The sequence below is a fragment of the Halichondria panicea genome, chromosome 3 (assembly GCF_963675165.1).
Source record: "Halichondria panicea chromosome 3, odHalPani1.1, whole genome shotgun sequence".
NCBI lineage: Eukaryota > Metazoa > Porifera > Demospongiae > Suberitida > Halichondriidae > Halichondria > Halichondria panicea.
In genome coordinates this window covers 4685640-4712774 of record NC_087379.1, presented here as the reverse complement: position 1 = coordinate 4712774, position 27135 = coordinate 4685640, and the positions used below count along the sequence as shown (strand labels likewise).

General features: G+C 41.1%; 3 protein-coding genes across 6 annotated transcripts; 2 read left to right on the top strand and 1 right to left on the bottom strand.

The window, feature by feature from the left end:
* Positions 1–8: 8 nt before the first annotated feature.
* Positions 9–2711, top strand: LOC135333742 (uncharacterized). Its single transcript, XM_064528774.1, has 4 exons — positions 9–493; positions 1091–1217; positions 1526–1742; positions 2119–2711. Exons 1-4 carry the CDS (start codon positions 151–153, stop codon positions 2584–2586), a joined length of 1155 nt encoding a protein of 384 aa, XP_064384844.1. The 5' UTR covers positions 9–150; the 3' UTR covers positions 2587–2711.
* LOC135333713 (tolloid-like protein 1) lies at positions 2712–8008 on the bottom strand. 2 transcript variants are annotated; one of them, XM_064528734.1, is made up of 9 exons: positions 7719–7976; positions 7135–7215; positions 6424–6538; positions 5874–6091; positions 5486–5723; positions 5058–5203; positions 4778–4915; positions 3725–3847; positions 2712–3130 (listed from the first exon to the last, which is right to left on the bottom strand). In XM_064528734.1, the coding sequence occupies exons 1-9, from the start codon at positions 7840–7842 to the stop codon at positions 2712–2714; spliced, it is 1602 nt and encodes a 533-aa protein (XP_064384804.1). In that variant the 5' UTR covers positions 7843–7976. The 2 variants fall into 2 exon arrangements, with proteins under 2 accessions (XP_064384804.1, XP_064384805.1); XM_064528735.1 differs by lacking the exon at positions 2712–3130 and adding an exon at positions 3148–3340 and having other exon boundaries at positions 7719–8008.
* On the top strand, positions 7997–27135 carry LOC135333740 (general transcription factor IIH subunit 2-like). Of its 3 annotated transcripts, XM_064528770.1 has the most exons (17): positions 7997–8138; positions 8293–8370; positions 8708–8744; positions 8913–8999; positions 9156–9206; positions 9255–9309; positions 11634–11733; positions 12684–12774; positions 12936–13023; positions 13117–13193; positions 13332–13362; positions 13422–13467; positions 14805–14862; positions 21720–21765; positions 23747–23837; positions 23979–24018; positions 26943–27135. In XM_064528770.1, exons 1-17 carry the CDS (start codon positions 8077–8079, stop codon positions 27069–27071), a joined length of 1167 nt encoding a protein of 388 aa, XP_064384840.1. In that variant the 5' UTR covers positions 7997–8076; the 3' UTR covers positions 27072–27135. The 3 variants fall into 3 exon arrangements, with proteins under 3 accessions (XP_064384840.1, XP_064384842.1, XP_064384841.1); XM_064528771.1 differs by lacking the exon at positions 8708–8744 and having other exon boundaries at positions 8077–8138; XM_064528772.1 differs by lacking the exons at positions 21720–21765; positions 23979–24018; positions 26943–27135 and having other exon boundaries at positions 23747–23767.

Genomic DNA, 27135 nt, shown 5'->3' with positions numbered 1-27135 from the left:
CTTCCAAACAAATTAATTACACCTCGTTTTGTGCGTATTAATTAATCTATTGCTCTACATGGCTCAAGATGCCGGTTAGGAAGCTCAGATGATAAGACACTACCTTATAATACCTGTGTTATTCAAGCCTAAAGAGAATCTGTGGACAGCATGGCCTCAGCAGCCCTCACAGTGCTAGTACACGCCCTACTGCTTGCCTGTGTCTCCAGCATAGCTGGTGTCACTCATTGGAAGGTACAGGAAGACTCCATTACACCTCTCGAAGTCGATCACTCTCAGGGGAAAACGGGAGATGTATTTGCCGTCAACCTGGCCAATAGCGACCCGGAATTTGCCATTTTGGTCCGACACACAACCAAAATGCGTGGTGTAGGTGGAGAGGTTAATAGAAAGCCACGCCCACAAATCAGGACTACAGTGGAGGGCCAAAAGGGTGGTGGTGGTCAGGCGAGATCACACTGCCCTGTATTGACAGTGGACCTGAGCTCTGATGGTGAGTTGGATCAAGTGTATGCTAATGCGAATACGGTATTCAAAACATCACCTCTGTAGCGTACATCCTCTTTAATCTGTAGTCCGTATATAATTACAGAGGCTGTAACCTGTTAAACAGCCAGATCTAGCTTCGCACAAATATTTATAACATTTTTTTATATGCCCCTCTTGGGGTCTGTATATATCATAGCAACTGAACTACCATAAACTCAGCATTCTCATAAACTCCCTTACCTTGAAAGAAGCTAGGCACTTGTTGGCAAGGGCAGGACAGTTGCTCGCTAAACACCAGGAAATAAGGGTGGGGCTCAATCCTTGGACATGGACAAGTCAGTACGTAGAGCTAGAAGCTTATAGCACTCATACGCACAAAGATTGTCGTTTGTTTCAATAGTTTTTTTAAGACTGTTGGCTAGTTGTATCCAAGGTGAGATACGTAGTTTAGGTTGCAAGCATTTTTCATACCATTTGTATATAACACTTATTGTCCACTATATTCGAATTTATGGCAATGCAAACCATCCTTGCCTTGGAGGTTTAATGATGTTGATGGTTGATGTAGTGTACAACTGATTGATCACTGGCTTAATTACAGGGGTGACCTCGTCAGTCAAGGAGAGACGTAAGGGGGCGTGTCAGCGTGAGAGTGTGAGGTGTGGAGCTGGTAACTGTAAGGACGGTGAACATAAACGCCCACGCAACCCAGATGGATCTGGACCGATGTATGTGCCTACGTACAGTGTGCAGCAGAGCATTTAGTTAGTAATGTGCAACAGGGTCACTATCCTTAATCACTAGTAGGTATAGTACTGTATTTAAGTATGCATGTGTGTTCTTGGTATGAAGAGCGCCCTTGTCCTTATATACAGGCAGTCCATTAATTGTTAGGGATATAGAGAATTCACCTCTTATTGGGGCAGGTTTATTGTTGGAGGTTTCACTATGCCTTACAATGAACACACGCATGCACATAATTATTTAGACCTTGCTCTACAACCAACTGTATAATTCCCTTAATACCCATGTCCAGGAGCCAGCAGGCAATGCAGGATGCCCAACCCACCCCCCTCACCTGTGGAGAAGCGGTGGAGAGCACGGCCTACGATTGGTTGGAAGGTATAGCACGGAGACACGAGCACAGTCACTATCCTGAACCGGAGGTAGCCATGATATTCAAGAAGGCAGAGACAGACAATGCTGTGGACCTGTTTGAGGTGGAGATGGGACTCAGAAAGGCTTATCAAGAGGTGTGTATACTTGCATGCAGTGGAGCCTCCAAGTAGATCACTCTTTAGGGTACTATAAATCTGTATTTTGTAGAGCGGCCTTCTATGCTGGTAGGAAAATAATTAATTATGGGGTAATAGCACTGCCCTCTTCAGAGGATCTTGTATCGGAAGTGTACGTGTATAAGTGTAATGTGCATGTACGTAATTTCTAATTAAAACGACCATGATATAAATTGCAACCCATTGTTACAGCCTGCAAACACGTGTATTACATCATTCCTTCTTGTGGTCCCTATGAAAAAGGTCATAGCCTTAATTTAAACACCAACAATAGTGCATGGATAATCAGGTAAAGCATAATTATAACATGAAGTTGTGTCCTTCTCACCCTCAGACCCCAAACTCGCTAACTGTCCTCAACCAAATTGGCAACTTCTGGCGAATCAAAGGCAACACACAACTGGCCATAGAGTGTTTCCGCAAAGCCCTCTCTCTCTCTCCCGACCACCCTGACCTGTTGCTCAACCTGGCACGGGTTCTCTTCAACCTCAAATATAACGCAGATGCTGTCTATCTTGCCAAACGCTCCTTGCACATGAAATCATCCGACCATCATGTCTGGCTACAGTATTTCACCCTGGGGGAAGTGTACAAGGCCCTGGAAAAATACGAAGAAGCCGCATGGTACTTCAGAAAGACGCTGGAGTTGAATCCCGGACTTCACGTTGCTGAGTTACACCTCCGTGAATTGGGACTGGATCAGCAACATTCTATTAACACTTACACAGTCATTATAATATGTTTGCTCATTGTAATTGTGCTCATTCTCATTTACTACCTCCTTGGTGCTCTCGAGCTTTAACCTCTTATATAAATGAGTTTTTGTGACTATCAAACAATTATTATCATTCAATGGAAGGTAATGTGGTGCAGTGAATAAAAAATGTTGTCAGCTAATTATATACACAAAGAAATTAATCTGCATGATCATAACCATAATCTTTCTGTATAAGGCACTGTTTTCCCATCTACATTAACATAATCAATGGCAGAGCTATTTAACTGACTGGTTGGCATCTGCTCAAAACTCAGCCTAAATCCACTGTGATAGGAGTTAGCTATTTTTGACCGAAACCTCAGCTTCATCTTCCCCTGCACATAGTACTCAATGTGAGAATGGTAGCCACACAGTCGGCCCTGGTATGGGAATTTGCTGGGATCTAGCTTCAGAAAGTCCGCTGTGCACCTATTTGTATCGATGGTGTCAAAGTTAGATATAGTAATTTTGAGGTGATGCTCAGGCCATGCGTGTATGAACCAGAGGCAGTTTTGGTTGTGTTTGTATGAGACGGGATAGCCAGTAGGGTAGATGATCCCTGAGCGCTGGTTCATTGTGAAGTTGCAAGCTGTATGTGTGTGGTGTGTAGAGTGTGTGCGTTGGTGTGGTGTGCGTGCGTGCGTGTGTGTGTGTGTGCTGGTTCATTGTGAAGTTGCAAGCTGTATGTGTGTGGTGTGTAGTGTGTGTGCGTTGGTGTGGTGTGAGGTGGTGTGGTGTGTAGTGTGTGTGCGTGTGTGTGCGTGTGTGTGTGTGCGCTGGTTCATTGTGAAGTTGCAAGCTGTATGTGTGTGGTGTGTAGTGTGTGTGCGTTGGTGTGTGTGTGTGTGTGTGTGTGTGTGTGTGTGTGTGTGTGTGTGTGTGTGTGTGTGTGTGTGTGTGTGTGTGTGTGTGAGTGGGTGGGTGGTATGGTAATTTAGATGGTGCATGTGCTTGCATGCGTGCGTGCGTGTGTGTGAATGGATGGTGGGGGTATTGCTAGCATTTCCAATTGGAAGCTGCTATTAATTATGAGTGCACGCGTACGCATAATTTGAGGAATGTGTTTGTGCTTGCGTGTGTGTGGATATTCATGCAAATGTTGTAATACCCGTTTATACATAAACAGTACGTTGCATGAGACGGATTACTTATAATATTATACATGCAATCGTGGTATACTTACTGTGACATGATCTCTGATCTGGACTCAGTTCATATCCAATTCGACAATGGCAGGAAAAAGATCCCTCAATATTGGTGCACTTGTGAACACAACCGCCTTTGTTCACCTTACACTCGTTGATATCTGCATTAACAAAACAATCGTCACTTAAGGATTTAGTTACCATCTATACATGAAGGTTAATTTGATAAGCACATATATGCAAGATAGGAAGCTAGTATAGGGATCTTTAGAGGCTGAAGCCTTCCACCTCAGTTCTGCATGATATAGCTTCTTTAATTCCCTGGTTAATTGTCAATCCTACGACCAATAGGTTGTAATTTGGCGTAGCGTTTGTATAGCTTTTAGCAATGTACCCAGAAACTCGTGAACACGTGTACATATACATGTACATAATAATGTACAGCTTTTCATAAACTAACTGATCGGGGCTAAGTGCTCTCACTATCTCGTTATTCAGTTATATATAGACTCTTGCTATTCCGGCTCTCTGAAATATGGCCGCCATGCACGATAAACCGGCCATTGGTTGGCACGGATTGCTAGCTACAATGTAGATGTTTACTGCACAAAACTGAAATGCGGTCACTCACTGTTCCGTATACTGGCCAGTACTGGCTGCCTCAAACTAGGTTTTTAATGTATATTTATTACGGCCATATATGACGTTTTGGATGTAGTTTGGCAGATAAATGGATTACACTTAAATAGATAGCATAAAATGATTCATTTTACTCGAGACAGAACTGCCATTAGATTCGAGGTAGGGTCATTTTTAGCCGCACGTATTTTCTGAAATTCGGCCACCTCGCTATTCCGGCCAAGCTGCACTGTCCAAAGGGTGGCCGGATTAACAAAAGTCTACTGTACATGTATTTCTAAGGTCATTTCACAATACCGTATATAGCGGGTTATTTTCGTAATGTGTATATTTCGTATTGAAGAGCATCATGAAAATTAAACTACGAAATTATTCTACACTAATAGAGATTCAACATCACTATCCTGAATAGCTGCTATACGGTAGCTAAGAGACAAAAACTAAGTCCTTACCTAAGCACTTTCCTCTCCTGGTAAGCCGATACCCTGGTTTGCAGCTGCACACATGGTCTCCAAAGGCATCACTGGTGCACACCCCAGCACACCCACCATTGTTCATCGAGCAGGGATCAACTTTGTTGACCGGTTTTTCTGTAAGTACAAGAGAAGTCAAGTCAGTACGATATCTAGGATTATTATATAATCGCTTCACTCTTTACGAACTATATTATATCGACCTCCTCGATTGCCCCATTATGAACAGAAGTGGCTGTAACTAATCCAGTGGTCTCACCTCTTACAGTGTATCCTACCAACAGTCCTTTGCCCCCATACGAGCTGTCAGAGTGGAAGTGCAAGACAGCGATGCTGATGTTGACATCATGTGAGGTGGGTTGGTTCAGTGTCAACATGTCTGGAGACCCGCACAGCTTGGAGGACCTGCATGTACAAATTGCATATGCATGACACTCATTGTCACAACTGCTGCATTGGAGGAGGCACTCAAAACAATAATTATTGTAAATGCCTGTTAATTTGTTGTTGCTATTTTAAGCTCTTGGACATGCAATAATTAATAAAAACACTGTCATTATACCACCACATCATTATCAGGCGCCTAGTAACAACATATAGTCTGAGAGCGCAATCTATTTCACATAGTTTGTTTACTAATCTCCTATTGATCCCTCAACACTGCACACAGAGGCCATACAAATTCACCTGAGCACTTGACCATGGTCATTTAGGTACTGCACACTCAAATAGTCGTGTCTGCAACTGTCGTGTTCCTCCAAGTCTAAGTCGTGGAAATTTAGCCTCAGGGAAAAGCCCTCGGGTGCTGCCAACTTCCATGTGCAGTCCAGATGGGTCTGATAGTGTCCTGGGTACTGGGGGGTGCCCAGAAGGTGCTCAATTAGATTGTTCGATTTATCCAATATGGCACACCCTCCACAAATTGCTGCATACGGTGTATGGAAGTCAAGCATATAAGTCATAAACACATGCATCTGTATCTCCTGTATATATCTGGCATTTATGTAATCGAGTGCGCTAGCTTGATTAATGTCATCAATTAATATTAATTTTTGTAGCTAAATGACCTACGTACCATCACAATTGTGGTTAATAGTGGCAGAGAAACTTTCAAGTTTGGCTGATGTTTGTCGTTTCTTAGGATTCCCATCAGTTGCAATTCCCGTATCTTTCATACCGACAAGCATGTGTATGACGCTACTCAGTTGGTTCTCAGAGCCAGACTCTGTGCAGGAGTTGCCTAGCAACACATCCTGTCTACCTTGACCTATGTACCCTATGTTCGAACAGCACCTGAAAAAGTAAATGACTTTAAATGGCAATTAATTTGATAGGTAGTTGCTAAGCATTGCTACGCTACTAAGTTGTTTATACTGATGGATTCGCAATCTTCTTTAATTTCATTACCTTTAATGTTACCTCATAATCTCTCCAAACTAACTTAATTAAAATTCTTAGATTGTAAGCTTAGATATACATGCTAACGCTGTACTGCTCGTTTCCTGGATCACCCTTTCAAAGCGCTATACGGCTATAGTACATGTTCCTCTGTGGTATAAAAGTCACGTCCACTAAACTTTTAATTCCAACAAATTAAACTACATGCAATAAACATTTTGTAGCACCTTTCTCCAGTCTCAAACGATACAAAGTCGGGCTCGCTTCCGTGTGGTGTGAATATGACACAGGAAGTTATCTCTTGGGCCTGCATTGTTAAGAGCAGTTTCCTTCTCACATCTCCTACAGATTAAAAAACAATTGAGGACAATCATGTAGTTTATTTACTTTCTGTGATGTTTTTATTACATCACAGCTTCAGCATTTTTATTACTGTATATTGCAATAATGATTGTGTGCAAACAATTTTGAGCGGTACACAAAAATTAGTGCTTATTGCATAATGCAACTTGTGATTTTTCGACACATGAACAGTAGATAGTAGGGATGGAATGTAATGTATGCTCTTGAAATTATCTCAAAATGCTTTTACAAGCACAGCTGTATGCATGTCATGAAAAATTATTCTTGTGTGAAGAGAACTACAAGAATTCGAACAATGTTTGAAGATTTTACACACAATTGAAATCATGAGCCATGAAAGCACTTGAAGGATAGATATAGCATTCCAGAGATCAATTGATGTGCCACTATTCATCACTGGAAGATGAAACACGTGATACCCACTGTTTGTAGCTATCAGCTGGTCACCAGATGCTCAATAGAAGCTGTTTGTATTATATTGTAAGTACATGTATGACATAATTATAATTATAGGGCGAGCATATTGTAAATTATTGTTCATGCATGCAATGATTCCATACATTCATAATAGCTACCTGATAGGTGGTTGCTGATTTCGTAAGGTATGATACCATTCGGCCATGTCTGTGCTGTTGGCTGATCCAAAAGGCCAGTATCTACACAGAGAAACGGAGAAATATATAATTCATTAACATAACAAAACATTAATATTTAAAATCAACCAGGTACAGTAGTTCAATGATGCTTATAGGTAATGTATATCATTGTACTTCAAGTGGCCTCTTGAATACTGTTTACTAGCAAGCTGTGCTACTGCATACTGTTATGAAAATTAACATAAAGCGTCAGTTTCCAAATGGAGGTTGCTTAGCTACATGTTTCCACGATCTTATTGATCAGATTGGCTCCTCGCACTATGATAACGGGTCACCGGCCATCTGCTGTGTACTCTTATCATAAGCAATAGAAAGATACCAAAACCACTAATTGGCCTGTCTTTGGTTTGATTCAAGAGGCCTCTTTGTAAAATTGCACGCCTCCTTTTATAAACTATCACAGTTTAACGTATATCGAGCTAACTGTGTACTATCTAAATCTAGTAACTAATACTAGCTAGTCTATATAGCTCCAGCATAGTTAAAAGTCAGTTCATATTTACCTTGCTCAGTGCAGATGTGCCCTAGGCTGCTCACTGTAGGACTGCCTTCCATAATACTTGCAGCTGTACACAACAGCAGGAGCAGCCAATAACTTAGATTCTGCAAGGGGCTTGTAGGTTGCATTTTGGTTTGGTCTTACTACTGTCTCCTGGGTGATAAAAGCAGAGATTCCAGTACTTAAGTAAGCACCTCTGTAGCTCTGCAACAGCACCAGCCACGCCCAGCTTTTGGAGCTTAGCGCTTGTAGCTTCTGAGCTTGATGACCATTACAGCATGGCCACTGATCATTAAAACTTCATGAACTTGGCAGCTGTACAGCACTGTTGTCCAGTGTACTAGGATTAGAATAGTGTTGCTATGGAGGTAGAAGGTGATGACACGGTGCACAAACCTTGGGAGACCGAGTATGAGCGAAGTTGGTGAGAAACTTAGTGTACAACTTAACTAGCTGTATAGTCTACGGACAATAGCATAATCAGATAAATAATAATTATATCTATCTGTATTAACTTTGGTCTACTATATAAATCTACGTAAATATCTAGATATTCTTTCACATTTAACCACATGTAGGGAGGTGCTCCAGGAGGACAGGGAGGGACGACTTCATTCCACCCTGGATGAAGAGCTCTACAAGGCAAAGAGGAGGAGGTACAGTACTAAACAGAGCAAGCATATTAGGCCAGACAAAGTAAATTATTTGGTTATCAGGCTCGCCCGCTTAATTTTTTTGAGACTGCTTCTACACCGCTTGCTCATTTTTTATTGCGATGGGCTGTAAACATCATCAAAACAGTTGGCCTAAAATAACGAACTTTGACCTTTTTATGCCTGACGACGGTGAACTTTTTGTGACTTTTTTCTGAATGCTTGTCAAAGATTTAAAAACTGCTTCCCCGCTTCAAATTTTGATGAAAAAACCGAGAACCAAGTAATTTGCTGTGTCTTGCCTTAGCTGATGATTTATTTTGAACATTCTTCCTGTTAGGTTGTTTGAAAGGCCAAATTCTGCTCGTCTAGGAATGGTACGTAACCATGGTGTTGTTTGTTGTTTGTGGTGCATTAGGACTGTTTATCGTCAATAAACAAATTAACGAATTTTATCCAATTTATAATATTACTGGTTCACAGACTTGTATTTAATACACACTGGATCCGGTATCTCTTACAATGATCCTATGTTGTTCGTACAGATGAGGTATCTATTTCTGATAGTGGATGCCTCTCGCTCAATGGCTGACAAGGACTTGAAACCTGACAGAATTCGCTGCACTCTCAAGGTAACATTGTAGAGCATGTGATCAACATGGTTGGAAGTACCTCTACGTACGTACTATTGTTCCTTTGGCTCTGTTAGTAGAACACTATAGTCATAGGAACTGTACTATTCTCGCGCAACAGGATTATAATTTCATACATCATCGTTTTTTGCATAGATAGTTGAAAATTTCTTGGCTGAGTTCTTCGACCAGAATCCAATATCTCAAGTGAGTGAGCACGCTATGAGACGTACAGTTACTGTGTTCTTTACTCAGGTCGGTCTTATTATAACCAGAGACGGGAGGGCTGAAAAACTACTCGAGCTCAATGGTTAGCTTACATGAGATAATACTGCAGTCTGCAGTATAACCCTAAAATGTTGTTGTTGAATTGGATGTTTACACACGAAATAGTTTGAATTTTTAGTCAGGCTAGACATATACAAATGTAAAAGATATGCCAACAGCAATCAGATCAGGCTAAAAAGATACCGTAGAAACTGGATTATTAGCGCTTACTCGACTATAAGCGTATCTTATTTTAAGCACATGCTCAACTGCAGGCTTTTTATACTCAAAGTGAAGCGCTTTTCCAATTATGCGAAGGTTATTAGTGAAATTTTAGAATTGATTCAGCTAATTTTGTTTATCTATGAGCTAGTTAGCTTGTACAGTGCATGATAGCTATATAGCTGGTGATATCCATCTGGAAGGACTCTCTGGGCATGCTGTTACCTTGTCTGATCATGCTGAGAGAATGTGAGTCTCACATGAGACATGGATGAGGTCCTTTTATTCCAAGTTCCTGGTCAATATGAATGTTTTATAATATGAATTTAAATGATGTAAATGAACTGTAAAATAAACTGTAACATAATAGTATGATATAGATCCAGCCTGCTTGCTCACTTTCTAGCCAGCTTGCGAGTCAGCTCTCATCACAGAGACATCCGGTTGCTGGGTGAGGCTCGAAATGACTGCATTATAGGCGCATTCTCGAATATAAGTGTATAGAGCTCTGCTATTGACCCCAAAAGCGCATGCGCTAATAATCCAGTTTCTACGGTATGCCAGCAGATAGATCTCAGCACGTCGTTGGGTGTGGAATGTAATCTCTATTTTTGTTGATATAGTTATAATTATGCTAGCCGCCGTAATTATATATGGCGGCTAGCAGTGTTAGAAATTACTCACTGCCATTGGTCATTGACCGGACGTTTCATTAGAATGACCATGCATTCCTGCATGTTTCCAGTCAGTATGACCTGGCACAAATGACATTTGACCATACAGTCATTTCTAACACTCGGCTATGGCGTAATTACTACATGTAATAGATGCACAGCATGAGACCGAGTGTTGTATGATAATATACAGGCACAAGCCAGAGGATGAGCTGCCTGTATACATGCACATGCTATAATATCACGACAACCCCTTACCAAGTCATACCTCGAGGCTACACGACTGTGTAATAATAACACGACGGAAGGGACTATTATTACACCCAGGGCTTCATAGAGGGGGGGAGGGGCGCTCGCCCCCATTGGCTACGGTTTCGCCCCCCCCCCCCTGGCAATTGTAAATTTTTGTACAGGCCATAACACACAGTAGTGTTATGGCCTGTGACACACCAACCAAACCAAGAGCTCTGCCTTAATAACTATTCATAACAACAACTATAATGAGTTCTTTACGAAGCTACTTTAATTAAACTGCTATTCTTCTACTCTTTCTGTTTCATACGCTCACAATTTCTTCTTCTAAGTCACTATCTGTAAGTACAGAGGGCGATTCAAGAGCGACTTTCATTAAGTGAGAAAGGCTTGTGTCGCTCAGGCTATGGCTTTTATCTAGTACCATTCAGTCTAGGCAATTGAAACTAATTTAATTTCTGCATTTTTATTACATTCCACAATACTATTAGTACTTAATAACAATAAAAGTACCGCGGGTCCTGATGCCTCGGTGGAGATGCCAAAGCTACATAACATAAAGCTACTGATAGCTTTTATATACACATGCACATTATAATATCATGATGCATTAATTAATTTTGGTGCATGCAGGCAGAATCCAGAATCACAGGGAAACTCAAAGAGTGCATGGGTAATGATCGACCATGATTGTAGTTAAAAACGATCGATGCCAAAAGTTCAAGTCTAAAATTAATGGCTACATCAGCAGAGCTTTGCAGCTCTCTTCTCACTCTTGCAGCTACCAATAGCTAGCGTTCTAGTGCAGAGCTACGTAACTACTAAGTAGAGTAGCAACACTCGATGGACAAGTTTTTCTACGCACTCTTCTTAAAAGGCTGCAATGGCATTCCAAGTAAACAAAACTAGGTATAACTCAAGAACCAAGCATTATTTTGCAAATCCACGAATTAAAATCCAAGAAAATATGGCTAGAAGCCTATAGAAACTCTTGCTTGCACTTGATTGATCCTTGAGCAGCTGTAGCAGTCTACACACACAAACACACTTCCGTATATCTCGCTAACGCACACGGATAATTGCCTCGCCTCCCTATTTTTGAATTTTGTTCGCCCCTGTCAATTTTTTCTGTATGAAGGCCTGACACCCTTGTTCCTTGACTACGTGATATAATAATTATTGTGTCTCATGTCACAACCCTCCATCCCTACACTCACAGGCAACTCCCGTGTTCTCATGGAAGCCCTCAAGAGACCTCCCTCCTGCTCTGGTGATCCCTCCATACAGAACTCACTAGAGATGACTATGAGAGCTCTCAAGTGAGTCACTAGTTATGCCTCGATGCGCATGCGCAAGCGAGGTATACGGTAGTGTGTGTGTGTGTAGGCTGCAGCTGCTCAAGGATCAATCAAGTGCAAGTAAGAGCTTCTAGTCATGTTTCCTTGGATTTTAATTCGTGGATTTGCAAAATAATGCTTCGTTCTCGAGTTATGCCTAGTTTAATTCGCTTACTTGGAATGCCTTTGCAGCACAGCCTTTTCAGAAGAGTGTGTAGCAAAACTTGTCCATGGAGTGTTGCTACTCTACTAGTAGTTAGCTCTGCACTAGAACGCTAGCTATATTGGTAGCTGCAAGAGTGAGAAGAGAGCTTCAAGGCTCTGCTGATGCAGCCATTAATCTTAGGCTTGAACTTTGGCATCGATCGTTGAATTTCCCTGTGATTCTGGATTCTGCCTGCATGCAGCAAAATTAATCAAATTCATGATAGTATAATGTGTGTATAAACGCTATTAGTAGCCTTATGTTATGTAGCTTTGGCACCTCCACCGAGGCATCAGCACCCGCGGTGCTTTCATTACTGTATGATTTAGCTATCCCACTATGATAGTGTTTCAGCGGATACTCTGGTGCTTTAATTTACATTTGTGCTAAATATCCGGACAATAATTATCTTGAAAAGTTAAGATACATTCCAAGCAACGTAGCTTTATAGCTAGCAAGAGTCTGCAGTTAGATAGCTCGAGGATTACAAGGTTTTGAGATATTTAGTGCAACTGTCTTGTCGCATACTAGCTCGCATGCACCTGCATGCCTGTTCTATGGACGTCTCACGTGGGGCTGTTCCAATTATACCCGTCCAAAATCATGATGTTTTGCTGTCCAACAAATTATACGATAGTACGTTCATGCTAGGTTTTTATTGCGCTGGACTCTCCTTACATTATAGCAGGAGTGCATGAATTATATGTTATTTGTTTTGCTGCTCTAGGCACGTGCCCAACCATGCCAGCAAGGAAGCAGTCATTATAATGGGCTCCATCGCCTCATGTGATCCCGGGAACATTTTCAGCACCATAGATGTGAGTGTGCTGTCCTTCCAATGTTTAGGGTTTTCTACTTTGATGACCCTGTACCTAGTGCTTGATAAAGGATCCTCAAGCAATAAAGCTCTAAACAAGCCTTGTGTCGAATTTGTTAAAGGGTCATTAAACGAAAAAGCTTTAAATGATGTTTTCTACAGGAGCTTGTGAAGCAGTCTATACGATGCTGCATTGTGGGTCTCTCTGCTGAAGTGCGTCTCTGCAAGACCATCTCTCAGAAAACACAAGGTGCACCCCCCCCCCACACACACACACACACACACACACACACACACACACACACTCACACTCACAGTCACTCACACGCACACACACGTTTAGGTACTTATCAGGTCATAACTGATGAGATCCACTTTAGAGACATTATGCTGCAGCACTGTAGACCTCCACCAGCCAAGGTATGTTCTCTACATCAGCACAGTAAGATATTTGATGTATTGAAGTTTGGTCTTGCTTTAAAGCCGTGCCTTGGAACGAAATAAATATCCTTCGAATAAATACAACACATTCATAATGATTCTATTCATCTACTGCAGGCCAATGCTGAGGCTACGATGATTAAGATGGGTAAGCTAGGGTGGATTTTGATTAAGCAGTTTGCATAAGACTCCCTCACTTGCTACCAGGTTTTCCCAAGCATCTTGTGAATGGACCTATGGCTGCCTGTCTGTGGTACGTTCATTACTAAGCAACTTGATTGCTAAGCAACTCTTGCCTCTGGCTCACTATGTGATACAAATGCTTCACAGCCACAGGAAATATCCCAATCCTTTGAGTTTCTAAAGAGTCACGGTCTACCTGGCCATGACCTTGTATATCGCTAATGATATAATCTGATAATTATTATAATAGTTTACTATTGTCCCTAAGATGGAGTCCTTCCCTTCCTGATTTCTGGGAATCAATCAGCAAGCAATGTATGTGTGGGTGATTCTGAGCTCTGTACTTCCTTTCATTGATGTTCCTCCATATACCTTGGAATGTTGTTATCCTCCGTTTGTTATTACCTTCTGACATACATGTACATGTAGATTAAACCTGTTTATAAGACTCGTTGCGATGAAGCTCTATAATAATTAATGGCAGTGACCATTTTCATCCCCACACAGTGCCTGGTTTGAGAGGCTTCTGTCTCGAGAGACTTGTTGCCAAAGTGCAGCATACTGTATGCACAGCCATTAGTTGTCATAGCACTTCTATGTATAGCTACAGTCCTACGTACATGTATATCCCTTATGCAAGTACGTAGCAAGTGCAGCTGTAGAAACATTGTTTGTGCTCAAATTAAACACCACTTACTATTAAAGTACCTCACACCCACCCCCTCCCCCTCCCTGCCTACGAGATGCGTGTAATCCGTATCCATACATGTTCATCTCGTCTAATGTAACGGATACTAATTGTCAGTGAGGATAGCCTCAGGCCAGTCTGCATAAGTATGTGCTGTAATCAGGTACGTCCTTTTACGAGTATTGCTAATTGTCTCGGAACGTGTGCGAGAGCTTACAACAAACAACAGCATCATTTATGGTCTGTCGGACGTGCACCTGCTGTATTACCTAATTCTAATATTCCCTGGGGCACTTATCGGATGTACATACCAGTTATCTGTATAGAATACCGATAAATTTGATATATTGTACTAGTTTTAAGGATGTTGAGTGATAATTATATAATTACCCCGTGCGTGGACACACATAATTATGAGCTGTTTGAGCAAACCTAGACACTTTCATTGACTGCTTTAATTGCTAATGAGAATGTAGTTTAGCTTGTATGCGATCTTCGAAGGCGACAAAAAACACTGTTTTCTAATCGATCTAATTAGATTCACGATCATTCCCCATAATGATAATGTTGTCATTATGGTAAAAAGTTATTGCCGTTTACCGCTGTGCAATGAAGCTCAACGCACGGGGTGTGCTCAATGAGCATCTTGTTGTAAATATTAACCCCTGCACAATTGTACATGTATGTAATGTATTGTTTGACTACTTAATTTCCTGCAGTCATTTGGATCAGCGCTCCATTGATCATGTGACCACGTCCGGCTACTTCTGTCCTCGGGTGAGTACAACCGTAACTAGTAGCTAGGGTGTTGCTTGTTTGATAACAAACCCCACAAAAAGACAACCGGCTACCATCATCACAGGGGCTTCATCAAGCATTCTAATTCCTTTGACTTAAGTGTAGGCCAATAGTTATTAATTGTGTATATGCATACAACGTAATGATAACCAGTATTAGGCAAGAAGTATAAGTACCTGACTTTATAAAAGGCTGTAGGAAGTTAAAAACCACTTGAAAGTTATGCATTGTTGGTGTCTCATATGACAAACAATTTGGGGCCCTAGCCAGGGAACCATTCGTATAAGGGCACGCTAAAGTATGCGTTTTCCTCTGATCCTTTTCCTCCCCTAATTACAAGTGCCACACTAGACTTGTTGTCTACATGTGCATACCTCTTTCTTATATCTCTATAGTCAATGTGAAAAAACACTGTGATGAGATTTTAAGTGGTCGTTAACGGAACAAAAAGTCCTTATGCTCAATCGATGTGGTTGTTTGTCTGTCTCAATAGCACTAAGACCCTCTAAGACTCTAACTCTAAAAACACATACTGTGCGTTCTAGCTACATGATGAAGAACATTGTTATCTAAGCAACCCTGTTTCCCTGGTTACAATTTTCAAGGGCGTCCTTTGTTCAAGTTTCCCCTCTATGGGATTATTATAACTGTGTAATCCATAATTGGATTATCCTCACTGTATGTCTTCAGTTAAATTTGGGGTAACTGAATCCATCCACTGCTATGGTTGGTAATTGTGTTGTCAGACATTAATATATACTGTAGGCTTCTTCCTGTTATCATAATGGTTTGGACTAGAATTATGGATTACATTTAATGCAGTGCGTGGCTGCATTGAGGGGAGTAATTTGCCCCTGGGCCTAGTTTCACCCCCCCCCCAGGATCTGGCAGATTCATTAATATAAGGCATTTGTACTGCTTATGATGACAAAATTGTACCAGAATCGATCTAAGGCCCTCAAATACCTATTTTCCGGGGGAGCATGCCCTGGACCTCCCTATAGTTTGACGTGCACTTTTGTGCATGCATACACTGCGGGGTGCTTTGCCCCTCCTATGTTTTTCATTTGCCCAATTTTCCCCCTGACCCAAAATCCTGGATGCGGCCCTGCAGTGTATGTACCTGGCAACCTGGCCGTTGAATTTGAGTGTGTGTGTGCGTGTGTGTGTGCTCGGCAATTTACTTGTTGAATTTTGTAGTGAAGAATCCTCTTTGGCGATAAAACATAACTTGTGCTAGTACCTACACGTCCTACATGTACATGTGCATAATCATGTTCTTTATTTGTATCGCATGTACATGTAGGGGTACATTGTCGCACTCCAACATGGTGGTTCCCTGACCCTCCACACTGTTTGTGGTTGTAGCTCAAGTACTTTTCTGTGTATATAGTCTCCTCTCTGCCAAGCCGAGGATTATGTTTTAACCACATTACAAGCTTTTGTTTCTTTTGTAGTAAGTTTAGATCATGCCGCCTTGCATTCATACAGTGTGTATGCTAGTAGCACAATGGGATTGCGTTGGCTTGAGTGGGCCTTTAATGATAATTGAGGCATTGTGACTGGAGAGGATATTATTGAATCACCTCTTCAGTGCTCCTAACTTAGACTCTACATTCAGACTACAGAGAGATTACCTGAATATGACATACCTGTACGCGTATATAGAACGGAACGTAGGAGGCCTCTAATGATCAAATACGTTTGATTCAGATCGGTAAACAATTCAAATTCCAGTGTGTATGTGTCATTCAGCATGGTTATGTGTTTAACTTAGACTCTACATTCAGACTACAGAGAGATTACCTGAATATGACATACCTGTACGCGTATATAGAATGGAACGTAGGAGGCCTCTAATGATCAAATACGTTTGATTCAGATCAGTAAACAATTCGAATTCCAGTGTGTATGTGTCATTCAGCATGGTTATGTGTTTATGTGTTAGCATAGCTGTGGGATGATAAGCTAATCCAGGTTCCATCTTAAAGTTTTGATAGTACGTTTCTGGAAAGTGGCTAGCTAATCCAGGTTCCATCTTAAAGTTTTGAGAAGTTACTTAGTATGTTTCCTGGAAAGTGCTGACGTGTCAATTGTGTACATATGCATGTAGGTGTCTGTTGACTTGCTTGTACGTAATGCAATCACGATTTTCTAATCTTGAAATTTTGACTTATGATGTTTCATATGTACGCAAGATTGACCAATGGAATGCAAAGCCTCGGGCTATGTCTATTTGGAGGGTGTGAAAGTGTACAAGCATGTGGCGTTGTGTCTTGGCTTGGTGTGAACACGATACATAATGTGCTATGTATGTTTGCATACAAAATGCAAACCTAAATAAATGTGCGTATTTCTGCTCATCGCTGAGAATTTTGATGGTCCCTGGGACCAATTTGGTACCCAGACTGAGGGTGACCATAATTATGTAGACCTTTTTACTAGGTTGTAACTGCACTGAGTGCACGCAACTCTTAATGGCATTAATGGTGCAGTATTCTAATGGGGTTTGATTTTGTAGAGGCATGGTAATAATTTTCCTCTGGATTGACTAGTTTGCTTTCAGGGTGGCATAAACACACAACAACAAAGCACAGCTACTATTGGATCAGTGTGTACATAATTATGGCTGAAATTCCACCTTGGACTTCTGCACATGCTCAGAGCAATGCCCTGCAGCTCTAGTTTGAAGTATCATAATGTATACGTGCAGTATTACTGTACTGTATGTATATGTGCATGTAGGGAACTATAAGCTCCGATTGCATGTAGATCATATAATTATGTAGATCATAATTGCAGTTCAATGGTGACATCAGTGGGTGTGTGTGAGGTACAATACGAGTCTTTCAGCTTATGACTTCCTGGCATGTAGTACAGGATCGACTTATCCACGGCTCATTACTCAAACCTCAATGGAGTCTAAATTCCCTCGCCATTGTTTCTTTTGTCGAGCACTTAGTGAACTCTGGTTCGATCCTTAATGGTGAACCAGGAGTGCATAACTAACTATGTACGTGTATGCAGCATTCCTTATTGAGACAGACAGACTGATTGAGACGGATAGCCTCAAGGGTTTTGTTGGGTTCAGTGATTCGGGAACTGCTTGGAATTGTTGAGGGAACTGTTACCACGACGCCTTGGTGTGGTTGTGTTTGAAGTGTAGCACGTACATACAATTATTAATGTACGTCTTAACATGTATAGTTACAATGATTCTAACGAATATAGGCCTCCTACATTCTAGGCCTCAATATTCCATTGCTAAATTATTGTGAGATTCTGGTATTCGGGAGCTCCTACATTGTATATATAACATTGTACTAATTACGGAAGTTCCCATGCATTTCACTGCAGCCTAATTAGTTTAGTTGATGTTGGTGGTATCTAGTTTCTATGGGCCTGGGAATGAGGCTGCATGGCTATAAAAAAGTGACATCCTGTTCTGGCAGACTGGTGGGATTGCTTAGCACGATAATTGGTTGTGGTCAATTGTTGTGTAAATAATAATGCACTAGTGATTAGTTGTTACTAAGTGCAGCAATGTAAGTGGAGAATTCTGCCTCCATGAAGCAATTGTGGTCGCAAATTAAATCACACTCCTAGAGTGCTCAATTATCGGAAGTTGAGAGTGTTCTAAGTATAGAGCCACTGCTATAATTAAGTGGGGAGAGGGGAGTTCCCTTCCTGCTCCTGGATCATCCCGCAAGAGTTATGTAATCGCTGTACACACGCCTCCCCCCCCCCTCCCCCCAGTTGTACTGTATAACTATTACACCTAGTCTGTACTACGTAGTACTTAATAGCTTTCTCCTCTTCTTGTTTACTTCACTTGTGTGTTTTCTTTACTAATGTATTTTGTTTTACTAATGGCTACATTAATGAGGCATGGGAACAGTCTACATAAGTATATTGAATATTAATTCAAATTGATGGTTTCATGTCATAAATAAGTCTATGGCTTTTCCACATAAAGTGGTATTGCTGTTTGTCACTGCTTAGCGTACCGAGTACCTACCGTAATCTTGTGTTTCATGATTCGAGCGCATTAATCTCTATGAATATGTAGTTAATTACCCAGTAGAACCTCGATTATCTGGCCCTCTAATATCGGGGGAACCTCGAGTATCTGGGCTGAGTAAGTTTCTGTACAGCATGGTCAAAGTATAACTAGTAAGCAAGAAACAGGTGTGTCTTTTTTAAATCCGCATGTGCCTGTTACCATGGAGATAGGTGTGCTTATCCTGATTGGCATATTTTGTTATACGACCTGCCTCCGAAACAAAGGTGTCCAGATAATCGAGGTTCTACTGTACCACCAAAATGTGACTATACAGTGCTTAGGTTTGGCTACAGTACATACACTGTGAGTGTCGTGTGTGGGGGTGCTTGTAGTTTGTGGTATGCAAAATGTTTTGCCAAAGGATATGGATTGAGGATACTGCTTATTTTATGCCAATGCTGGTTGTCTGTCTACCGCCCGTAGCCAACACTGGACCACACACAGTTGTACACTCCAAGAGAGGCCTGGATTAACTACAGGGTTTTGCACAATCTTTGCAATATCAACAATAGAGTTATGGGTTGAGTGTTCCTCACATGGAACACTTTGCACCACTGGTCTTCCATAAAGAACGCTCAACCCACAACTCTATTGTTGATGTACGTTGCAACGATTCTGTATCGTAATGCTGGTTTAGTGCCTAATAGAACATTTTCAAGACAGTACAATTATATAGTTAATGCAAGGGATACATGAATGTATGTTTGATCAATTATTGGTGCTGACTGAAATGAGTGCTACCACCATCAGACTCTACGGTACATGTGACCCAACAGAACTAAATTGTTAGATTAGCTACTAGTGTCAAGTTACACGTGTATATAATGTCTTCTGTTATTATAGATAAGTGTGTTTCGTTGTGTGGCTCCATTGGAGATGTTTGCCCTTAGTTCATTAAATCATATTCCGTAATTGTTTCCTGAATAAGAAACCCTGTATAAATGAAGCCGTCGTGATATTTTAGAGCTTGCCAATCAGTGTCCATTTCACTTTCTTTCTGTGGGCATGTCAGAGTATACGTACATGTAAGACATGTAGTTATATAGTCACTCTAAGTTGTGTATGTGTGTGTGTTAGAAACTTATGTAATATTGCATGGGAGCACACGTTTTGTTATAAGCTTAGTGAATGTGTATACGTAATTTTGTGCCTTTTTCTCGTCCTTAGTAATGTATGTGTAAGGTTTTGTAGTTGTGTTTATGACGTATTTTAGCTAATCTTTGAAACTAAGACAACCTTCCCATAAAAGTAGTCTGAGTCTTCAAGGCACCACTTTATCCTCTTAACGAATGAACAGCTTCTCTATAAAGAGCAAAATGGTCACTCCCCATGCATTAAAAATATATCTGGTTGTGCGAAATCAACCGTCCATTTATTAAATTTCAACGTACATATTCAATAGATTCTACCATTTATTCATGCACTCCTGATTCTACCTACATTTAACCACCCTGATCATCCTATCTGAGACTACAAGTTTGACCTGCTATGATTATGGGGAGGGTTTGTCTTACACTTTCCCAGGCCTGTTGGGGGTGTCACAATTAATGCTTTCGTGAATTTCTGCGGCTGGCACCGACAAACACTGAGGTCACCACCCTATAATTGATTGGCTTGTTGGATAACCTGTTGCCTAGCAACGTGAGTACATTGGTAAGCTATTCCTCTTTTGTCGTAGCACAATGAGCTGTGTACGCTTAGGCCACCAAGTGGATTCACTGGTCCGATTTAGGCTAGTAAGCTCAGTACTCAATAATAATGTAGTCGATACCGATAGTCTCCAGCTATAATTATGTGCATGTAATATGGATATAATTAGCCCATTGATTTCATATTCAAATTCTGCAATGAAATCTTTCTGTGTACCCCTTAAAGAAATGATCCTATATGCACCCATATCTCCAATGGTTATCTACACATCAATATTCAACAATGGCCACCCTGTTTAATGGGCAGAAGGTTATCCCCCTGAGGTGCTTGTTAATGAGTACTGAGTCCATTGATGAACTTCCAGTGTGTTCGTGGTGTGGGTAGTTGGGCTGTTTGTTGTGGATTTCCTGACAGACGCTCTGTCCAGTGCATTTGTGTGGTACCGTTGGGTCTATGCTCTGTCCAGTGCATTTGTGTGGTACCGTTGGTCTATTTCGGATCAGCTGCAGAATAGGACTCTTTGGTGTGGCGTACATGTCTTATTGCTTAAACCATATATGGTTGTGCCATTAAATTTCGAACTGTGTGATCATAAACCGATAGGTATGTTTTTAGCACTGTGTATTGTGTCGTCTTGACAATAGTCGTCTGTTTTGCATAGTTTCGTAATTGATCTTCCTTTCTCGGGATGAGCCCACCCATTAAATTCTCTGCTGACACCTGACAGTAATTTCACAGGAATGTCTGTTGTTCATTCTCTCTTTCCAAAACACTAGTCGTTTACTACGCTAAGCTTGGAGTTGTAACACTGGGAATTTGACCCTACTTATCCAATTTCAGCAACTCAGCATAATGCAATGTGCAATTTGATCGCTACGTTAATTACTCGAGTGTGACTTAAATCCGTTCAGTATTTGTGGAATTTTATTGTAACTGGGATGTCTTCACAATCTTCGTACCGGTACGGAATGTCCGGGTTCACAATAGAAAGTAATTATGTGAACAAGCGGTTGAGCGTTATATGCAGTACGTACAGGTGTGCATTAATAATTTTCTACATAGCATTGTAATTGTTGATGATTGTTGAATGTATGTGTGGAATTTTTTCTCTCTCTTTTTCTAGTGTAGCAGCAAGTACTGTGAACTGCCAGTCATGTGCAAAGTTTGCGGTAAGCCTGCATACTATTACATGCATTCACTGTTAGAAGCTTGTAAAGGAGAAGAGGGCATGCAAGCAAAACTAAAGCCACAGACTGAATACTATGTAAATACTGTACCAAAAATCTATTAATAGACATTTATTTTTAGATATTTGCCCTACTTTTCCTCCGCCCACTTTCGCAAGCTGTTGCATGCCCTCTTCTCCTTTATGCCTCCTTGGTACTACATAATTATTGCATAGCAGAACGCACATTTGTGGATATGTAAAAAGAGCTGACTTTGTGGTTGTATTCATTCACAGAGCTTTACGTACAATTGTAAGTCTTCTCTCATTTTTGTGTTTGTATTTATACCAGATGTGGAATTCGATTTGAATTCAAATTACAATTTATGTCGGTCAGCGGACTAGGTCTACAGTTTGTTACCGTGGTACCTAACTCTATCGGTGTATCGATATCCCCCACCACATGACATTGACAGTTAGTATGTATTCATGGTTGTGTCAGCTGTGGGCAGTGCTGTGCATTTGCAAAACGATACGTCGAAATCTAATCCCAAAAATGATGTGTTGATACCAGTAGATTTGCATTTTCTTTATAGCCTCAAGTCATGTGAAACCTTACTATTTTAGTTCACAGTCCCATGCATATGTGATGACGATCACCTTGCCTGAGGCAACATTGCCTACAGTGATCAATACGACAATGGAAGCTGCCTTAGACCACTACCATACCTACTTAGACTAGGCCACACTGTCTGTGATCAATACGATAATGGTAGACCACTACCATACCTACTTAGACCAGGCCACCTGTCTGTTGCACCTATATTACCTAATTCTCGGAATCTGGAACTTCCCCCAATAAATAAGCCTCCTACAACTACATCTACATACATTAATACCATTTTGTTTACTATGGAAATCTGTTGAATACTGAATTCTAATTTTGTGTGATTCTAGGTGATTTATACAGTGAAAGCAATCACCGTTGGGCAGGCAGGCCAGCAGAAACTACAATAAATAGGTGGCCTGCTAACACAGAGGTTTCAGTGCTTACTAGATAGGTGGCCTGCTAACACAGAGGTTTCAGTGCTTACGAGATAGGTGGCCTGCTAACACAGAGGTTTCAGTGCTTACTAGATAGGTGACCTGCTTATAACATACCACAATAGACTAGTCTCACTGTATTGTATTATAGCGGAGTGACCTAGTATTATAAGAACGTGACCTGCTTCTAAGGTGACCTCTTAATAGAAACAGGTCTTCCGAGATAATTATAATACATACATGTTATCTTGAATCATTAGACAAGGCTCACTTGGTCCTAACAGCATGCTATCAAGTTTGAAACGCAGCTGCCTAAGTGCTCAGTGAAGCGTGTAATGAGGGGGGAGGGTTTAGAATGCCTCGGGTGTCGTGTTGAGTTTCAATGGCGCCAGCATCTGATACCGTGTGATGATGACTGGTCGACTGCCACTCAGCTATGAATAATTACCAGTATGTTTATTTTTCTACTGATTGCACCCCATTTAGTGAGAATGGATGGATTTGTCTTGTCTTTGTCTTCAGTGAAGTATTAGCTTACGGTTGAATTCTCAGTAGTGGTTGCTACTGTGGTTGATATGTGATACGTAGGCTAACATGTGGTTGCTGCATGTGTGCCTATCCATTGGTGTTGGATAGCAACCTACCTGTAATAGCAGCTGTTTTTCTGGCAGAGAAAAATGTTCACTTGGGATTTTGCAAGGGCTCTCTAGAAATAGGGCATGCATGTAAGTGCACATATTTATGTGACGACGATAGACGCTGCTCCGTGTTGTAGCACCTCCAGCCCCCTTAGCTCAGTTTGTACGTCTGTCTGCAAGTATGTTAAATGTTCTTTTCACGTATACATGTAATCCTTTGAGCATACACAATTTCACATCTATTCACCCACCCACACAACTGAGAAACTCGATATTACTTACATATTCACTCCTCCCCCACAGGGCTGACGTTGGTGCTGGCCCCCCACCTGGCTCGTTCCTACCATCACCTCTTCCCCCTGCCCATGTTCAGAGAGACAGTACTCACAGAAAAGTGAGTTTATCTAATTATACGTGTAGCGGGATATCTACGTATCTCTAGGACTCGGCTATTAGGGGATGGGGTTTCTTAGAATCAGTATATCTGTGACAATAATATACTTTGGGCAGACTTGCACTGATTGCTTTTCTGCAGGCTCAGTTGCACTGGATGTCAAGTGATTGTCAGCAACAAGGTGAGCTAATCTGTCTGTGTCTTAACAAGGTCATGTAGAGCTTTGTCTAAACAATGTCAGATAGTGTGATATATCGTTCTAGTTTCCCGTTGGGTTGGGGTTCCAGATTAGTAATTAATGACACGTGTCAGTGCGTACCTGAATGTACACAAACATCTTAAACGGTTACTTTAAATCTCATTAGAGCCGCCAATTATGTGCGTCTAAGTTTTCCCGGGAAAATCCGTGAATGCTGTATTGTGGCCAGACTAGCGTGCGTAATTGTCCGGTGTGATTTAATGGTTTGTACATGTAATAGCACTCACGCGGTAACGAGCTAATTAAGGCAATCTAGAGACTAGGCCATCCTATAATCTCCCTTGGGTAAACCGTGCATACTTGAGATGCTTGTTCCCATTGTATGGGTGTGTATAACTTAAAGCGCACTGTAGTGAGGGATTTGAGGGATGTCGCATACCTTGATTCTTTTTCCTTGTATGCACTAGCTGTGTAAGTGCTTCCTTCCCGTTAATCTCTCCAGGTATTACGTAGGGACTTTTAGGCCACACAAAGGGTGGTGGTTCGAGGTGTACAATTAGTTAAAGATAGTGAAACTTACTATTCAGTAGCTATGGTAACCTTGTACGTCTGCACTCTATCAATTACCAAGTGTAGTGGTATTGTAAATATGTGATTTGTCAATTAATGACCTCGGTGTGTGGTTGATGATCCTGCTGGTTAGCGGCAGGGTAGCTTCCCGGCAAACTCCTGGTAGAACAGTCAGTTTGTAGTGGGAGGTAATTGTCAGCTGTTTGTTTTCATGCAATTACTGAGTGTTTGTTGTGTTTCTCACCTCACCTTTGTAGACCACGACCAAATGGCTTCAGGGTATGTATCAAGTTCTAAATGGGACCAAAAATATGCTTATGATTAATTTCTGAGCTTACCTCAACAAAGGAAAGGGCATGTTTGTTGGGACTCTAGGTTATGATTGGAGCAATTATTTCCTCATTTGCTAGTGGCTGTCATGTGGATAGCTAAATATGTCTGTCGAGACGCACAGTGCAAACACGGTGTAACCTGATTTATCCTAGTGCCTGTCACCGATGTCCCTGTAGACAGAGAGAATTATACAGTTATCTGGCTTAGAGAGGAGGAGTGTTGAATGATGTGCAGCATTGAGATATGGGCATATGAATGTTGCTTTTACGATGTGTACTATAGCAGCCCCTTGATGTTTGACTGTGTACAGAAGCAACCTCTATTAGCCTTTTAGAATGAACTCCTACGTACTACATGCATTTTAGACTACGTTGACACTAAAATAGATTGCATCTGACCAAAGAGAGAGCTTACAATTCTGGTCTCATTGAACTGCATGTGATGATATGGTCATAAGAATGTACGATAACCAAACTGAATCCTTTGATACCTACCTTTAAGGTATACAAGTACATGTACCTTTGAGGTATACAAGTACATGTAGGCAGCTACATGCTGTCAGTCAGCGTGTCTATGATGTTGTGAATCGAGGTTGTGGGTGATCTGTTAGCAAACAACTTATAGAGCATCGTTAACACATCTATATTTCCTTCACGGGTGTTTTCATTCGTGCAAAGTCCGTTTATGAACGGCTTCAGAAGCTCAGTATCGTACTCTCCGTTTGGTTGTATAATTACGTATAGATATGTTATAAATGTAATGTTTTTTGATAATCACTAGACGGTTTCATTGTTTTGTACGTGTCTAGAATGCGTGCTGCATTGTCACCAAACAAAATTCTCACTGTGTATCGATGTTGATCTGATCAATTCATCACCCAACAAGAATTGTTTATAAGCCTGCCTGCTGTTGTGCATGCCAAGAAGGGCCATGCATGCTGACTATTTGCAACTTCACAGCATGCCACACTTGGTCTGCAGCATGTAGCCTCTAATGTGCTATCAGACAATAATTATGTTCTTAAAAATTGCACTTCTTATGAATGAATTCCCACAATCACCATTAGACTTGCCTGTGCATTTTTTTCTTAGAAGACAACCTGTTATGTCATTTCTTATGTGTGCGGCGGGCACTGCCTATACTTGATATGTGTTTACATTATGATACCATCAAATACCTCGTGTTCATCACAGCATCTGTATATATATATATACCAACTGTGATTATTAAGTGAGTCCATTTAGACTTTTACACCTTGTGGCAAAAGTGGCTATAATTGTGGGAAAGGCCATCGGATATCATCCTTTTATGATAACATTATGTGTAGTCATGAGCTTGACTGTTTCTATCAACTCGATTCCCTTATACCAATAAGTTTCACAGTCGTAAAACTTGAGCTGCATGTTTTCGCTGTGCATGAATATAGTTGTGTGGGACCATGTGAATAGATGACTGATTAGAAAGATTGAGGTTGAATTGATATCTTAATCTTCAATCTGCTATAGTTAATTAAAATTAGTCAAAACAACAAATACGCATGGCACTTGAGTGGCTTCCTCCCTATTCCGCTATGGGATGGTGTCATCGGCCTGAGGGGTGTAACGGAATTCACTAGCAATTGCTGGTGGGAATGACATAAACAACCGTCTGACTTAACAGGTTGTTATGTACACCGTATTGACTGATGATAGAAGTTACGTGCATTGATAATGGATGATGTGATGTCTGGTTTAGAGCGTCCTTTGTGTTGACTTTATCCTTTATGAGGAGGTTATAATTATGTTGTCTCGTGGTTCCAGTAATTATGAGCCAAGCATGGTGTCAGTGGTGGTTCCAGTGATTATGAGCCAAGCATGGTGTCGTGTCAGTGGTGTTCCTTTTCTTAATTAGGCACTCTGCAGTTTCAGGCACAGACTCGTGTTAATCTTCAGTATCCATAGGATAATATCGTAAAATAAACCAGTACATTGACTGGTGTAAGTGTTTCGATGTCCCTCATACAGGGGTACAAGTGTCCGGAGTGTGAACAGCTGTTCTGTATCGACTGTGACCTCTATGTGCACGAGACGCTTCACAACTGCCCTGGTTGTGTGAGCAGTGTCAAAGTTCAGGACACAACTATAATATCATAACTTTCATTGTTGTATTTATATTAGTCATTTTCAACATGGTATACAAATTGTTTGTTGTTTGCAA

Coding starts and splice junctions, on each gene's coding strand:
- LOC135333713 (XM_064528734.1), bottom strand. CDS start 7,842: ATGCAACCTACAAGCCCCTTGCAGAATCTAAGTTATTGGCTGCTCCTG. Junction 5,204..5,485: donor GACCATGGTCAAGTGCTCAG/GTGAATTTGTAT, acceptor TTGTACATGCAG/GTCCTCCAAGCTGTGCGGGT. Junction 3,848..4,777: donor CAGGAGAGGAAAGTGCTTAG/GTAAGGACTTAG, acceptor TTGTTAATGCAG/ATATCAACGAGTGTAAGGTG.
- LOC135333740 (XM_064528770.1), top strand. CDS start 8,077: ATGGAGGTAGAAGGTGATGACACGGTGCACAAACCTTGGGAGACCGAG. Junction 8,371..8,707: donor TACAAGGCAAAGAGGAGGAG/GTACAGTACTAA, acceptor TCTTCCTGTTAG/GTTGTTTGAAAGGCCAAATT. Junction 24,019..26,942: donor AAGTGATTGTCAGCAACAAG/GTGAGCTAATCT, acceptor TCCCTCATACAG/GGGTACAAGTGTCCGGAGTG.
- LOC135333742 (XM_064528774.1), top strand. CDS start 151: ATGGCCTCAGCAGCCCTCACAGTGCTAGTACACGCCCTACTGCTTGCC. Junction 494..1,090: donor AGTGGACCTGAGCTCTGATG/GTGAGTTGGATC, acceptor GCTTAATTACAG/GGGTGACCTCGTCAGTCAAG. Junction 1,743..2,118: donor TCAGAAAGGCTTATCAAGAG/GTGTGTATACTT, acceptor TCTCACCCTCAG/ACCCCAAACTCGCTAACTGT.